Genomic DNA, 15,601 nt, shown 5'->3' on the forward strand with positions numbered 1-15,601 from the left:
AAGTGCGATTAGGGCATCACGAACAGAGGCACTATAAGAGGGGAGGAGGAGGCAACGAGCAAAAGGACTTTTGGACAACCTACACACTAAGCGGCTAGATCTAGGGTTTCTAAACGATCATTCTGATCTTGTTGCTTAGACCTCAAATCTTGTCTCCTTATTTCCCATCAATCTTGTAACCCTTTGTCGGATTCTAATAAAAACGTCTTTAGTCACCCATCTTGAAGTTCATCATTCCGATCAACTGAATCCCGTACGAACATTTCTCATCAAACATTTACAAACGACAATATCTTCTCAGTAGAAAGAAGCAAGAAAAGGAAACTGATGTGACTTTACAAAAAGGAAGGATACACAGATGGTCAAGGTGACGAAGAAGAAGAAGGTGGAGCAGTAAGCGCGTAAGTGAGACTGTTGTTGGATGAGCTCTCGATAAACCCAGCCACTCCCGCCGCTGACTGCGTGTTCGATGGGAGGAAGAGATCGTGCTTTTGGTCTTTATATGCACTCCACACCTGTCATCAATTCAACAACTTGCATTAATATTTACAGAACAAATCTGAACAAGACGTTGATGTTCACAACAGTACTTACTTCCGAAGCGTCAAGTATCTCACGCACTTTTGAGCAATGGGCCCCTTCTGTTGCAAAACCATGCAGCACCTATACGAAGATAATAAAACTATTTCATCAATAACAAATTTAAAAGAGAACTAACCTTTATCAACAAATTGATACCAACCTCAACAGCAAGCACCCGCCCGATAGATGCTTCCGATTCATTCAATTTCATGTGAGAGCTGAGCCCATACCTTCCCCCCGTCCTCCAGTCAAGCAGCCCAAGAAGCACCTCAATAAGACCAACCCTACCAATTTCTCACGTTTTAGTGTTGTATTAACCTAGGTTTCATGACCACCAAAGACCAACTTATAAATTAAAAGTATGACTCACTTTAGACCCTGCGCAACAAGTGCATCTCTTGCTCGATTTCCAGCAACAACAACACGCTTAAGTGTCTCAAGTGCTAAAATGCTCCCACCAAGCCATCCTATTGCTTTCATCAGAAGTGGAACCACCTGGTGTTCAATCGACTTGAGAGTCATTACAATGTCACAACGTTTTAACCACTAATATCATGTGCTTAGTAAGAGAGTGAATATAGTAGTGAACCTGGGCATTTCCCGCACTAGTTGCAGCCATTGCTTCCGCACAGGTGGTACTAGCGGCTAGTTGATGTAGAACACGTAAGCAGCTAAGTCGCACACGTTCTTGAGGAGTTTGCCCAGGTAGTGCTGAGGGCTCGCCCGTCTCTTGCGCTCCATCAGAGCCAATTTCTTCATCCTTCACTTCTCCTCTAGACATCGTTTCCCGCCTGCCCTCATGCGCCACAGCAGCGACAAGTTTGGGGACATACCCTAGAGTTCCTACGTGATCAGCAAGTCCAGGATGCACACGCAACAAAGAAACCAATGCAGCAGAGAGAAGGAGAGGGAGCTCAGGGTCAACAGGATGTTGTTCGTAATGTGTTGCCGCCATCGCTGACAAATACTGTTCCAGCAGTCCTTCCAAGAATCCTTTTGGATTTCTCAAAGGAAATTTGGGATCTTTTAAGAAAAGCCTGACATAGATTCCACTAACCTACAAAGATAGCTTGCGTTACGAATTATGCTTCCACACAAAAGAACTATTTCACTACTGCAATGATTCATGTATCAGTTTAAATAAATAAGAGATAACCTGTGGTTCGTCTCTCATTCCTGGTTGACCAGGTGATTGCTCGGGTACATCCCATTCAATTACACAACCCTTCTGTTGTTCAAGATAAAGGTCAGATGCCATGGTCGCAATCTGTGCAGATAAGGATGCAGCCATTGCTGGTGTCCACACAAGTTCTGGAGTCTCTGTGGTCCGCTCAAGAGCATGTACAACAGCCTCTCCCGGTCCATCACGGATAATGGATACAAGACCGTCTGGAAGGAATCTAACTAGCGCGATAGCAACTCTAGGCCCATGCATTGGTTGTGCGACAAGCTTCCCTAACAAAGAAGCCGCTGCAGCTCTTTGCTGAATGGGAATTTCTTCTGCACAAGATCATTTTGTGTCATGGATGCCATTGCATGCAATTAGGAAGCAATTGGGAAAAAGAAAAAAGAGTTAAGAATCATTACTTTGCAAAGGCAATAAAAGTTCCAGAATGTATACTACACCACCATGTTTTGCAGCAGCCCAAGCAAGTTCCGGTGTGCTTGCCAGAGCATAAAGAACATGGAGAGCACCCTCGCGAAAAGAAGGTGCAGAATGAAGCATTTGCAAGAGGAGAAGAAGACTAGATCCATCAGATACCATTGTCTCCAAGCAAGGAGCATAAGCCGTAAGACGAGATAGAACATTCAGACACAGTTTCGGAATATCAGTTTCTGATGCAATGGGTACTGAAAAACATTCAAAGAGCGGTAATAATCTCTCCTTAGACGAAAACACTGAAGCCAGATCTGGATACTTTGTAAGCAAGTTCTACACAAACACAAACAAAAAAAACCAAATAAAAGGTCAGACATGCTGACTTCTTTCTAGCTATGCATTCACATGTTGCATATGAGTACCTGAAGAGCAGTCAAAGCTAATTGGAGGTTATCAATCAGAGATTTCCCTTCCATTTTCATTCCCTCAGCTGACGTTTGATGATCGGAATGTCCTTCAACCAGTGAGGGTTCTGCGACAGTACTTTCAAGTTCCGGAGTTTCAATAGATGAGCTGCTGTCCTCAATCAAGTTTTGGTCCTCAGAAACCGAGGGCAACTCAGTATGCACTAACGATGATATAAAGTCGATTAGAGCATTGCAGAATACTTCTGGTTCACTGATTTCTGAGTCGGGTTGATCATTATACACCTTCAAGTAAACACTGCCAATATAGACCTCTTTCGCCAGTGCCTCATATGCAAAAGATTGTGCAGTTTTCAGATCATATGAACCATCAGGGCTCTGGCAGGCACGTTGCTGATCCACAAAATCTAAAAGCTCTGATCGAGTTGCAGAGTTCCAGATTATCTGTGAAACAAAATTTGATACAGTCACAGTCTATCCAGCCAAAACCTCAACATCCTTTTAAAACTCAGTGAAGTGTTCAGCAAGTTTTCATATGTGCATATAGAGAGAATCTTAACAATAGAAAGTTCAGCAATATGGTGACATCAAACATATATTTAAATATGAGAGTGACAAATCTTAAACTAAGTATAGACCAAATGTACATGGAAATTTGAAAATGCTTATGAACCACTCATTTCAATATTTTTAAGCTGGTCAGACTAAAAATTCAGAAAACGATAAACATTTACCTCTGGTGTCTCCAAATTTGTGTTAAGTTTGGTCAACAAATCTTTGGCAATTTCATCTTTCAATAAACTAGCAAGCTTTGGAGTCAGCAATGCTCTGAGAACATCAGCCGCAGTTGCATTGTAAGGTGTCAAACCCTCATCTGCACACAGTCCACTAAGCCTTGATAGGGCTTGTGATGCTTGTACGGCATGCTCATTCTTGGCGATTTGAATGCTAACTCCAACCCCGTGAGACTCGACGGAATTTGATTCCTCTGCAGTTGAGTCATACTGTAGTAATAATGGGAGAATGTACCTGATCGAACAGACGCACAGCCATTTGTTATACACAAGCAAAGGTACAATTGAGTGTAATAAAGACTAAAAAAAGTTCGTGTCAAATATAACTGAACAAGAACATATTGACGACAACAAAGAGAAAGAAAACAACTCACCATAAGGCACCGGCCCTTAGCAGACCCTGCTGAAGCTCGGGGAAGACGGAAACATTGGCAATAGACTGAAGAGCAGCATTAACGGCTGCAGGCACAAGTTCTAATTCCGTGCAGTGCACAATGTCTTCAATCAGACTGGATAACTCTAGAATTCTAGCCCTTGCACCCTCAAACCGACTTATTACAGCGAATGTACGCATTATATTTGTGACAATGATTGCAGCTGGTTCGTGTTGTGAAGTTGTTGGCTGAACCACACACATGCAGCGGGTAAGAAGAGTCGAAAGAAGCTGCACACCACCATCTCTCACTAGTTCTTCACCATTCAATGACGATGCAGCACAGCTGACATGGTAAATACAAGAAAATGAAGTAGGTAAAACGATAACTTTGAAGGCATGAAAATGAACAAAATTAAAACTGCAAAATTTTAGCAAGAGAAATACGTTAATGAAACAAGCTCAGATGCTGCAACAAGGAGAGGGGCTCTATCGTCAGACAGAAAGTTGTTATCCTCCTTGTCCACTGTAACTGCATCAAGTAACATTGGGTAGCCAGCATATTTGAAAGGCTGCAACACATGTCCGTAACGCCGATATAAGATGCACTGCGCTTTCAGTAAAAGCAGCAACCTCCAAGGTTGAGGACCTTGCAGTCCTTGCATTGTTGCCTATAAGTAGAAGAATGGAAGAATTTAGTATAATAAAATCTAAAAACTAGTTCCAGAAAAATCAAATATAACACTAGATTATAGTATGGAGTTGAGTAAAACAAGAGTTTCATAGATTGAAGAAACACTGGTCTTTTTAAGCTAAAAGTTGAGCATGCTCATAAATTGCAAATTAGATAAGAATGTTATGCACATACTCCCGATTAATAGACAAGTTTGTCGTACAAACACCAAAAATGAAAAAAAGTTGACCACCATTTTCTCTACTAAAGAAAGACGCAAGGCAATTACTACGTCTAGCATTTATCAATTGACTTGAACATGAATTATTTGCTAGTATCCAAGATGTTAGCACTTTCCAACATATAAGCAGATGCGCCAATGCTCTAAAAGAGAAGTATAATAGCAGACTATGATGCTAAGCTAGACACATAATTGAAAGAAATCTCAAATACAGACAATGATCAAAATTTGGTTGACGTACCTGTAGGCATTCATAAGCTTTTTGAACGGCCAGAAACTTTTCTCTTCCTTCTGGATTCTTATCAGGATGATACTTCATCGCAAGTTTCCTATACTGGCGCTTCAGTTTATCTTCATCAAGGTTTTGGATCTGTTTGGATATATTAGATGTCTCATTTAACTCAACTTGACCCCTCCCGTTTAGGTCATCACTTGAAACATCATTCAGGGATATTTCCAGAATTTTGCAAGCTTCTTCTTCAGAAAGATCCATGGGTTTCCTTGTCAACTCTTCGCGCCACATCACGAGTAATGATTGTAAAAACTCAACATGTTCAACAATTGGCCAATTTGGAAATCGAATATCATTGCATAAATTTCTGAGATAATAACGATGACACCACATCTCATCTCTAAGTTCTGGGTATGTAACAGGTGGCATGGGAGCATAATCATACAGAAAGTGGCAGTGCTGTGACAGTTTCTGGGGATAGTCACCAAGATGCTGCAAAACCTGAGGAGAGAAAACGATAAATCAAAACTCAAAGATAAAAAAATATATTAGTTTACAAATAATAATCAAAAGAAAATGACCTACAGCCCGCAGCAAGATATATATAAAATACCTGACATATAAGATGTTCTGCTCTCATTTTATGTGTCCATATAATCTCAGGAGTATCGGAATCAGATACCATGGCAGCTGCAAACGCAGCCGGTCCACTACGCTCTAACACATATAATAAGGACTCGGGGAGAAGACCACCCAATACGCTTCTCTTAGCAAGGGGCAGTGAGGAGGAAACAGTAGCTTCTTCCCCACCATGAAATGCTTGATGCACATGGGTGACCGAGAAGAGTTGTGCGATTGAATATAGGTTGGATCCAGGGTAAGCAAGGGCAAAGTAAAAGGCACCGGTGTTGTATAGGCGTATCATCGCTTTAGGGTTTCTGGTAACAACATCTTTCAAAAGAGCAGCGCTGGCCTCCACAATAGCTGGTTCCCCAGAAAGAATAGCCTTTTCCAAAATTTGGAAAACCATCAGATTAACAACGAATTATAATGATTTTAGTTGATAATTAAAAGTAATGCAGTCTCAACTCTCAGTTTTAGAGTGGAGGAAAGCTAACTGTGCAAGATTCAAATACGGACTTATGTTGCAACTTCTCTCTCAGATGCTACGAAATAGGGGAAAACAAGAGCAGAGAAAGAAGGCATTACCTGAGCTATGTGAGGAAGACAACGTGTGCTAGACAAGATACGTTTTACTCTTGGTGTTGGAGTTACAATCTCTCCTGCGTCATCCAAATCTGAATGAGCCGAAACCATGCTATGCAATATGGACAATGCAGCCTCCCCTACCTGAGTAGTCTTTCACCAATTAGATTGAGTCTTGCATAAACATGTCAGAATGAGAACAGACAACAACGGAATGGACATGAAAAGTATATTTTTTTTGAAAAGTTTAAGATGATAAAATCAATGGTAAAAAGCAAGCCACACACATAAAGTAATCCATAGTTTCACCTGTGTGGGTGTGAGGACTGGAACTCGGACAGCTACTGCCCACCTAAGTTCACGGATATCACGCAATTTCTTCCAGTCTGACATTCCAAAAGCCCGACACTTTGTTGTCCAGTCAATCTCTTTTTTAGACCATAAGCTTCTGATGACGTCTTTCTCAACAGGTCCAACTTCTGCACCACCTTTGTCAACGTACATCCATTCCTTAGGTGGTTCCATAAATGCAGTAGCAGCAATTAAATTTGACTGTAATGGAATAGGAGTCCTTTCCGAGTTTTCATGAACCACCGTCAGCAGATCTACGGCTAGGACACAACCACCAACAACAACACAACCTTCGACGTTTAACAAGACCTTCACTAAAGCCTGCATGTACGAGAAAAAAAGTAAGCAACAAATCTTGAAAAGAGATCGATACTCTAAGTGGTCTAACTATATGAAGACAATATTGTATATGACGACCTAAAAATTAACTTTAAAAACTGGGAAAGGCTATCTTTTATAATCTATGATACCTTCAAGAGAAGAATCAGGCGATGCCTCAATGCTCTATCATCTGTCCTATCTATAAGTCCTGTAATATGTGCAGTGCCTTCAAAAGGACCTATTAGCCTGTAATGTTGCTCATAGACAATGGACATCGCTCTTGCACAAAGTTCCCTAACAGACGCTCCTCCCCCTCCACCAAAACCATCAAGCCGACTCAGGTCACACCAATCGCCTGATGGACCCAATTCATCTGGAACAGCGCCACCAACAGTTAGCCCCATATCAGCATCACACTGAAAGCGATGATAGAGTGCCCTGAAAAAAGCAACTGGATCACGGAGAGGGAAATCGTGTGCCTTGCCAGCGCTCCCACTCTCAAGCAATAAGCGGAGATAATATTGACCAACACAAACTTCTTTAGACAAGCTAGGATAACTAACAGAGAACTCGGAATAGTTCCAAGATATACGTGGGATAGTCCCCTGGCCAGTTGTGGACTCCACAGCCACATATCCTGGGGAAATATCTTCGGTGCGCTCTTTCTCAACGTCTAGGTTGCGAACCTCAGCCTTCAAAGCTTCCCTTAATTCTTGCCTTGTACGCTCATTCCAGATGAGGTCTGCACGATTATGGTCAAGGCCAAAGGCTCGCCAAAGCTCACGCCAATTTAGAAGTAGCTTTCCCGAACCTACAGGTGTACTTTCTACAATAACTTGAGCAGGTGCTGGAAGAACTGGATTCTGGATACCATGCAAGTTTGGTTCAGAACCAACCAGATTGGATGAACTTGTATCATGCTGCTCATTCCCATTTGCATTTGTCGAATTTGAAGTAAATGCTGGATACCCATTTTGTGAAACCCCTGCTGTAGTACTGTCAGCACCTGGAAAAGCAGAGGCCTGCGGATTCGAAGTTTCGGAGGAAGTTTCTACAGCAGGCCTTTGAAAGTTCTCGGACTTTGGTGCATCACCAGTCTCAACACTGTTACCAAGGGGAAGAGGAAAATCTTCAGCACCCGTTCCTCTTGCTATGCGACCTCTTCTCTGCTGAAGTAATCTTTTATGCCGCCTATTCGTTGATGATCCTTCTTGATTTGTATCGTCGAGAACATCATCAGGACGTGTATGCAGATATGCAACAAGCCCGGGTGGCAGTACTCGAGACAGTAGATCCAAAGCTGGTTGGTAAGAATCTGCCCAGAGTGCAACAAGCTGCCTACTTACATCACGGCGTTCATTGGCAGGAAGGGAAAATGCATTCAATAAATGTCTCAACAAAGCACCATCGCGCAAAGCAGCATCACGCATTGACTCTGCAGCAATTGCATCTTCTTCGGCTATTGTACGCATTATAACAGCAATGATTTCCCTAACACTTTCAGCAGGATGCGCAAAGAGTGAAAATAAACGGCGTCGTAGGGCAGCTATTTGGCGTAGCATTTCTACAAAAACAGTGTATTGGGTAGTCTCTCCATGTGGATCACAAACCATAGCCTCAAAGACTTCAACAATCGCCATCGAAAACAAAGGTGAGACTGATGTGGGCCTCAATCGATTAACCAGGATCGTTACATAACCCTGTTGAGCAAACAAAACCGACTTGGTATGCATGATAGTCGCATGTTTTTCTCCTCGGGAATCTGGTGCACTACTTAGATCTGCTGACCCACCACCTATAAGGGATGCAACAAGCCCGGCAGCTTCAGCAGCCACGCCTTCAGAACCGTTCCTAAGTAAACCCATTATCCTATTAACAGCAGCAGGAAAAGACATAATATGGGATGCTGCAGTCCTGGAGGACAACAACCTACGCAAACATGCAACAAAGCCAATGACAGTTGCTGCTGCTTTCGGTGAAGGAGCTGGCAAAGGGGGGGCGTCAATAGGGAGATTTGGAGTTGATGGGAGCATTGTAATCAATGCCATCAAAGTCACCTCAGGGACTTCCATATTGGCCGGCACACCTGTATACGGGATACAAGCATTGAACTCCCTTATTCTACGCCATAGTCTAGCCCTACAACCAGGAACCGATCCACCTTCGGCAACAGCATCTTTCGCAGCAGCAGCTAAATGTTTCAGATGTAGAGAGCTAGTTTCCATATCAGCAACAAGATTTTGTGGTCCAGAGATCAAACTAACTCTTCCACAAGGAGGATCAATCCGATGACCTGGCATGGTAAGCCTTGGTAATACTGGTATTGGGGCTTGTCCCTGCATCATATTTCCCTCGTTTATTAATATACTGCTCTACCGGTGCAACAAAAGCAAAGTACATATACATATATGAAAAAAATAATTGTTTATGTCAAACATATCTATTTCTAAAAATGATAACTCTACGTACTTCTGTTTGCAGAACATCAAGAATTGCTGCAAGTAGGTTGTCTCGGGATATGCTCGAGTAGACCTAAAATATGTGGCACAGAGGTTAGCTTATAATCAGGAAATAAATATGTTGCATAGAATTAGAACAAACTCACATGTACTGGACATCCATCACCGAACTCGATAGCAAACATTTGGGGCTCCTCTGCGAACCGGACAAGTGAACTTACTGAAGATAGAGGACGAAAGACAACAACCTGCACAAATCTAAGCAGTATTCTCGGAATTTGACAGGACAAAACCAAACTGAACAAGTAAACTTCTTCCTAGACATTTTCAGTATTACCAAGTCACCTAAAAAGTTGCAACTTACTTGACTTATGTTCAGTTAAAGGCACGGCCATATCATGGAAAGGTTTTGAGATAACAGAAAAGAATATCTAATAAAACAATGAAAGCAAAGCAGTAGAAACTAGTCATATATAAAAAATTATGTCAAAAATGCGTTGCCAACTTACTTCATAGTTATCTATTCGTCTCTCCACAAGAGAGGCCTTGGTAAGAATTAGCTGAAGGGGTACAGCATCACCATGTTCACCAAGTCCTCCTTTAGGACCAATTGCCAAGCTTAGTCCAGGCATGTTTAAAGTTCCATGAGCAGCAGATCGCAATCTAGTAACAGACCACCACCCATTAGGAGTTTCTTCAGCTCCAACTGCCTCTTTAGCTGCATCGTAAAGTTTAGAATAAGCTGTGGCGATCAAAAGAAACTAAAAAACAAGATTAAGAAAAGACAGATGAACTATACAAGACACATAAGCAAGAGAGGTTGTAAGTACCCCTGCGTGTCATATAATCGGATGCTGTCAGGGATAAAGAACCATCGACTGACAAGAACACCCCAACCATTGACTTGGCGGTTTTAGCCTGCAAAGATGAAATTTACAAACATCAATTTTCTATGTTGCATCGCCTAACTAAATATTAAAGCAATTCGAAAGCATTCACAAGATTTAACAATGTCCAAGGATCACATTAGTACCAAACTTGCGACAATGGAGGAATTTGTTGTCCCGGGGGCAGCTCTGAAAGCTTTTGACTTTCTCCCATACATGGGACACAGGACAAACCCAGCAGAGTCGGTAGATTTTGTCCGGTATGCATCAGAGAGAAGAATAATGGCTGGGGAACCCATGTCTCTGAAATCCAAAATCCAGCGTGAATCACCAGACTTTGAGTCGATGAGCTCCAAACCAACATAGGTGACCTTCAATTTCTGCAGATCAAAAGTAATTTCGGTTAATAACAAAAGCTCAATGATTGGAATAGTAAAAAAAAAGAAGGCAATTTTTTTACAAAGAGTTGCAACTTTAAACTATGTTGAACAGCTAAAGGCCTAGTCCGAAACCATTCAGGGAGTGTGCTTACATATGGAACCCATTCAGCGTTACGTCTCCTAAGGTGAAGCACCTGAAACTCAGCCACGGGTCTAATCAGGCTCCAACGAAGCCGATACAACTCGGTCAAAATGCTCGCTCTGTACCGAGACGAGAACTTCATAGCCTTAAACTTGCCTTTCCCATCGGTCCTAACACTGATAGTAAACTCACCGCCAACAGTATCCGCGTTGTCGTCCCTTCCAATCAAGGGCAAAGCCCCGTCGAAATTGCTCCCAGTCTCATAAGAATTAGTAATCGCGAGGGTGTTGGGGTCAAGCGTGACGATTCCCGCGTTGGAGATGCAAAGGATCCTCTTGTAACGGCCGCGCCAAGAGTGCTTCACCACAAAGTACCTAGCGAGATACTCTGGCTCTTCCGCGGCGGCGACGTTTCCTCTCGAGACGGAGGAGTCCATGGCGCTGCTGCGATCGGATCCGACGGAATCGATGAACTGTAAGGTGTGGGTGCGAGGGGGGTTGCCTAGAAGAGGACGGAGGAAATCCCAGAATCCTAGCCTGGTGTGATCGGCGACGCCAGGATAATGGCGGGATCGGGACTGATTCGCCCCCAGCTCTTTTTACTTGGTTTGGAGAAAAGCCACCGGGGCTGGCTGGCTGGCTGGAGATGTGATCAAAACGGACAAGCTTAAACCCTAATTTCTCATACACGAAATAAAGATAAAATCGCGAAGAGGCTAACTGCCTCCGATCTTCTGGAAGATTGGGGTCACGGATCGGCGAAATTTTGCGATCTGAGAGAAGAGGGACGATGGAGAAAGAAGAAAGAAGAAAGAGTCGCGAATTATTATTATTATTATTATTATTATTATTGTTATTGTCTCATGTTTTTAACACTTTGACGACTTTTGTTGAGGTGGTCATGTCTGTCACATTCCCTATCTCCGGTGCCATCTAGATCTCTGCCATTTATTTTTTCTTTTTACTTCGATACAAAAATGATTTTTCCTCTTTCTTTCACAACCTTACTTTTATTTAATCTCTACATTTCCAGCTCCTTCTTTTTTATGATACGATTTTCGTGTGATTTTGTTCATTTCGTTAAGACCAATTTTTATCTCAACATTTAATCTGCCAGTTCGCCATATAATTGTGTGCAATTCTGACAGAGATAAAGATAAGCGTTTAAGTGGAATCAACAGCTAAGTACCGGAAGCCTTTCCGATCTTGAACGTTTCGGAAAACAAAATGAATGTTAACAGATAGATATATACATACTTTGTATCTCCGGGTAAAAAATATTATTTTAATAAAAAAAAAAAGTGGACAAAAAACTGAAACTGTATCAAAACACAAGAAATCAATGGAAAATAAATTACGACCATTCAATGAAAAAATGTTATTCGTCAGGTACATAAATGCTTATAGTGGTTCCTTGAATTATATCTATCAACAAATGTAATTTTACAATAGAAGATATACTCCACTCGCTACGGGTACCATCGGGATGAGCCGGCGGCTAAGAGTTTTCGGCCGATGCCAGCTCCGCCTAAAAACTTTACAATAGAAGATATACTGTAACGTATATGAATCCTATCAACTGTCTCTCTTTTTAAAAAAATTATCATTCACAATCTAACTAGACAAACATTCATAATGAGTTTTTTCACCATGCATAACCTTTTTTTTATTGTTGCATTTGTGCAATTTTAGTAATCTTTTAATATACAAATGATACTACAACATTCTTGTTTTCTCTTGAAAATGATGATACGCTTGACAAGCTCAGACTTTTAAGAATATGAGACCAGTAATAAAAATTTGAGAGAACGAAATCCAAAAAAAATAAAAATCATTTGGACATAAACTTGTTACATCTCATTGGGAATTTCTAGGCGAGACTCAGAGGAAGAAGTAGTAGCAGTTGCGGACGCAGGTTCTTTGTACCACTCATTAGCCTCTCGAGTCATAAAGTTTGCTTCTGCAATGAGTTTACTTGGAATTTAGTTCTTCACATGTTACAAAATACAGAAGAAGAGAAACCACTACTTGTAAAGAGCATACCAGATAAGAAGACCTTCTTGTATTCTTCATCGTCATATATAAATTGCGGAGGATCTGGCGAACCAATACCAACTATGGTGCTTCCACTGTTATGCATATTAGCAAGACAAAGTCAAAACTTTAGCACCAAGGTTCTCATTATTCTAGCAAACAGTACTCTGTATGTATACTCAACTACTAGATGACATTTTATGAAGATTTTCAATGAATGAGGCTCTATATACAGATATAGTTGTAGAAAAAGGTATACCTCCCAGACATAAAGACAGCATCATATTCCCCGCGCCCAGAAGCTATTACACGTTGCTTCAAGCGTTTGAGAGATGGAAGAACTTGAAATGCTGGTAGTTCTGGAAATGTGAAGAAAGTGCAGAAAATGTAAAATCCTTGTACATGTACTAAACTGAATCTTGAAATTTAAAAGCTCTTTACCCAAATCGTTTACGCAAATGCTTTGAGATACCCCGTTGTTGGTGACATTCTCCAGTAATGTTAAGGGATCAACGTTGCTTGTCTGATCCAGACGGAGACGCTGAGAAAGAAAATAAAAGCCAAAGACCCATGAAGAGAAGCTTCTACAAGTCAACACTTAATCATGAGGTTCTTACTTTGTAAACTTCAGCAGTGGAGCATGCTTCTCGGGGCTTTATGAGCACCATCGGAAGATCAAAAGGAAAAGGAGAAGGAAGGTCTTGGACAATCTTAAGATTATAATTCAGCAAAAATAAAATAAGATAGCATAATGAAAACAAGAATAATGCCGCAAAAGGGAGAGCAGCAAAGGCATACCTCACCTCTCCCGGTACAGTAGGCAGCTCCATGCGAGAAGAAGAAGGGAATGTCTGATCCTATTTCACTAGACCAATCTTGGAGCTCCTTCTCAGAGACAAGACCTCCATTGAGCTGATTCGCCGCCCAGAGTGCAGTTGCAGCATTACTGCTTCCACCACCGAGTCCAGCTCCAGTAGGCACCTGCTTATCTAGATGAATCTTTCCATACAAAAAAAGAAGAGAGACATAATAAGTTTTTTTTTTTACAAGTGTTATTAAATATGATGTTATATTGTCTTACCCAGAAGAACTTGTTACTACCAGTTTTCTTCCTGTAAAGGTTAAGTGCTTTTATAATCTGCCAAAAAAAAAACAACACAGCCGTTAGAAACAGTTGTTCAATCTGGGTGAAGCATTAAAGACATCTCACCAGGTTTCTGGCATCGACAGGGACTCCAGAGACGTTGGTAGAAAGACGGTCTTTGGACTTTGATGGAGACAATGAGAATTTAATTGTGTCCCCTAAGCTAATCACCTAAGTCAAAATGCGGAAAAATGAGAAATTATGGAAAAGATTAAAAAAACTTGTGTTAGGAGGAAGAGCTTACATGAAACAGAGAGGCTAAATCATGAAACCCGTCTTCTCGTTTCCCCGTTATTCTCAAGAAAACATTGATCTGAAAAGAGTATTTGATTGGTAAGGATACAGTACAAGAGATGTATAGAAGAACTCTATAAAAACTGTGTTTAGAACCTTGCAAGGTGAGAAGAGCTTAAGCCTTGACAAGGGAGCTTCTTTGTCAACATCATCCCCAATCTTATTAAGCCTCTCGTCAGGATCAAATACTATCTAGCATCACCTCAAACAAATATAATAAATGAGCACCCGACCAGCTAAGCATCACCTCAAATTCAGATGCCAATCAACAAAAATCGTTACCTCGACTTGCTTTCTGGAAGCTTTCGCTGAAAAACTCGGAAGGGGACGAAGAAGCTTCGGAGAAAATGAACAAGTAGGGAGACTGGTTCTGGTTCTGAAAGAAGTGGAAGTGAATTTGAGAGATGAGGTCAATGGAGGAGAAGCCGTTGCCATTGTCTCTGTCTCCCGACCTGTTTTTTTCTTCCTTTGTCCAATCCACTATGCTAGTTTTCTTTCTTTTTTTTTTCGTTTTTCATTATTATGATATAGTTTTCACTTTCTCATTGTTAAAGCCCATAACGAGTAAAATGGTTGGTACATGGCCCAAACAAATTAAGGCCCAATTTGAAATCAATATTACGTTTAAGATCAAAAGACAAAACACACACACGTAGTTGATAAAAAAAATAGAAGACAAAACACACACACGTGCAACTCATCTATAAACTTCAGTCGATTATGGCGAAAGCTGCACTTTTGCAAAGGTTAAAAATAAATATAACAAGTGGTTGGCCCGTCCATGAGGCGGATGAGTTTACAATAAAACTATTTTATATTAAAATATATTGTATTTATTGAGCAAAAAAATAGTTTTTTGGAAATAAAAATTAACTTTAAATTGTATTAATAAATATTATATGTTTTAACTTTAAATTGTGAAAAACAGCTCTTCACATTTTTCACAGGGAATGTCGGTTAATTATAACACAAAGTTTAATATTTGTTAGAAGATCACAATTTTTATTGTCAATTAACATTTGAATGTATGATCTGACAATTTCATTTTATGTATTTCATTTCTTTTGATGTCGTTGCCATTTGTCCACATGAGAGAGTTGTAATTGGATAAGTGTGAAAGCTTTGAAGCTTAGCTTATATTATTGACCATTTGGATTAGTACGGTGTATATCACATATTATTATTTTTTGATAAATGTAAGTTTGAATAATACTTTGAAAGCAAACAGAGAATATATATGTATTATTTGAAACAAACATATAATTTGAGTCGTCTGAAAAAATCCCCCAATCTAAATGATTTTTAAGTGAAAGAGTAAAAAAGAATTATGTAAATATTCTTTTGAGCTTATTTAGTTTTTAAAAACGCTCCAAAAACTTAATTTCGTAGTAACACTTTGTTTACAATAGTCTATGTATTAAAATAACAGTGGGTATCATATTGTATTGCATTCATTTGCTAAGT

At 40.6% G+C, this 15,601-nt stretch overlaps 2 protein-coding genes across 3 annotated transcripts in view; both read right to left on the reverse strand.

Annotated features, from left to right (window-relative positions):
• The window catches only part of LOC106340730 (dnaJ homolog subfamily C GRV2), a 14,911-nt gene extending 3,434 nt beyond the window's left edge, over nt 1-11,477 (reverse strand). The window contains exons 1-22 of one of the 2 annotated variants that reach the window (XM_013779576.1): nt 10,677-11,477; nt 10,291-10,524; nt 10,088-10,175; nt 9,767-9,975; nt 9,404-9,505; nt 9,268-9,330; nt 6,948-9,134; nt 6,436-6,798; nt 6,130-6,270; nt 5,534-5,926; nt 4,930-5,421; nt 4,222-4,445; nt 3,776-4,120; nt 3,342-3,636; nt 2,605-3,051; nt 2,170-2,515; nt 1,739-2,082; nt 1,172-1,639; nt 953-1,077; nt 743-866; nt 595-663; nt 262-515 (exon numbers count right to left, since the gene is read on the reverse strand). In XM_013779576.1, the coding sequence (XP_013635030.1) occupies nt 363-515; nt 595-663; nt 743-866; nt 953-1,077; nt 1,172-1,639; nt 1,739-2,082; nt 2,170-2,515; nt 2,605-3,051; nt 3,342-3,636; nt 3,776-4,120; nt 4,222-4,445; nt 4,930-5,421; nt 5,534-5,926; nt 6,130-6,270; nt 6,436-6,798; nt 6,948-9,134; nt 9,268-9,330; nt 9,404-9,505; nt 9,767-9,975; nt 10,088-10,175; nt 10,291-10,524; nt 10,677-11,102 (7,638 nt within the window). In that variant the 5' untranslated portion in view covers nt 11,103-11,477 and the 3' untranslated portion in view covers nt 262-362. Of the gene's footprint in view, nt 1-261; nt 516-594; nt 664-742; nt 867-952; nt 1,078-1,171; nt 1,640-1,738; nt 2,083-2,169; nt 2,516-2,604; nt 3,052-3,341; nt 3,637-3,775; nt 4,121-4,221; nt 4,446-4,929; nt 5,422-5,533; nt 5,927-6,129; nt 6,271-6,435; nt 6,799-6,947; nt 9,135-9,267; nt 9,331-9,403; nt 9,516-9,766; nt 9,976-10,087; nt 10,176-10,290; nt 10,525-10,676 lie in introns of those variants that run through there. The other variant, XM_013779577.1, reaches the window with a different exon arrangement.
• Nucleotides 11,478-12,316: 839 nt separating this feature from the next.
• On the reverse strand, nt 12,317-14,635 carry LOC106339331 (4-diphosphocytidyl-2-C-methyl-D-erythritol kinase, chloroplastic). Its single transcript, XM_013778121.1, has 11 exons — nt 14,420-14,635; nt 14,234-14,329; nt 14,088-14,156; nt 13,910-14,014; nt 13,781-13,837; nt 13,498-13,698; nt 13,317-13,409; nt 13,141-13,240; nt 12,959-13,058; nt 12,709-12,794; nt 12,317-12,625 (listed from the first exon to the last, which is right to left on the reverse strand). The coding sequence occupies exons 1-11, from the start codon at nt 14,570-14,572 to the stop codon at nt 12,516-12,518; spliced, it is 1,170 nt and encodes a 389-aa protein (XP_013633575.1). The 5' UTR covers nt 14,573-14,635; the 3' UTR covers nt 12,317-12,515.
• Nucleotides 14,636-15,601: the final 966 nt, after the last annotated feature.

This window comes from Brassica oleracea, chromosome C4 (genome assembly GCF_000695525.1).
Source record: "Brassica oleracea var. oleracea cultivar TO1000 chromosome C4, BOL, whole genome shotgun sequence".
NCBI lineage: Eukaryota > Viridiplantae > Streptophyta > Magnoliopsida > Brassicales > Brassicaceae > Brassica > Brassica oleracea.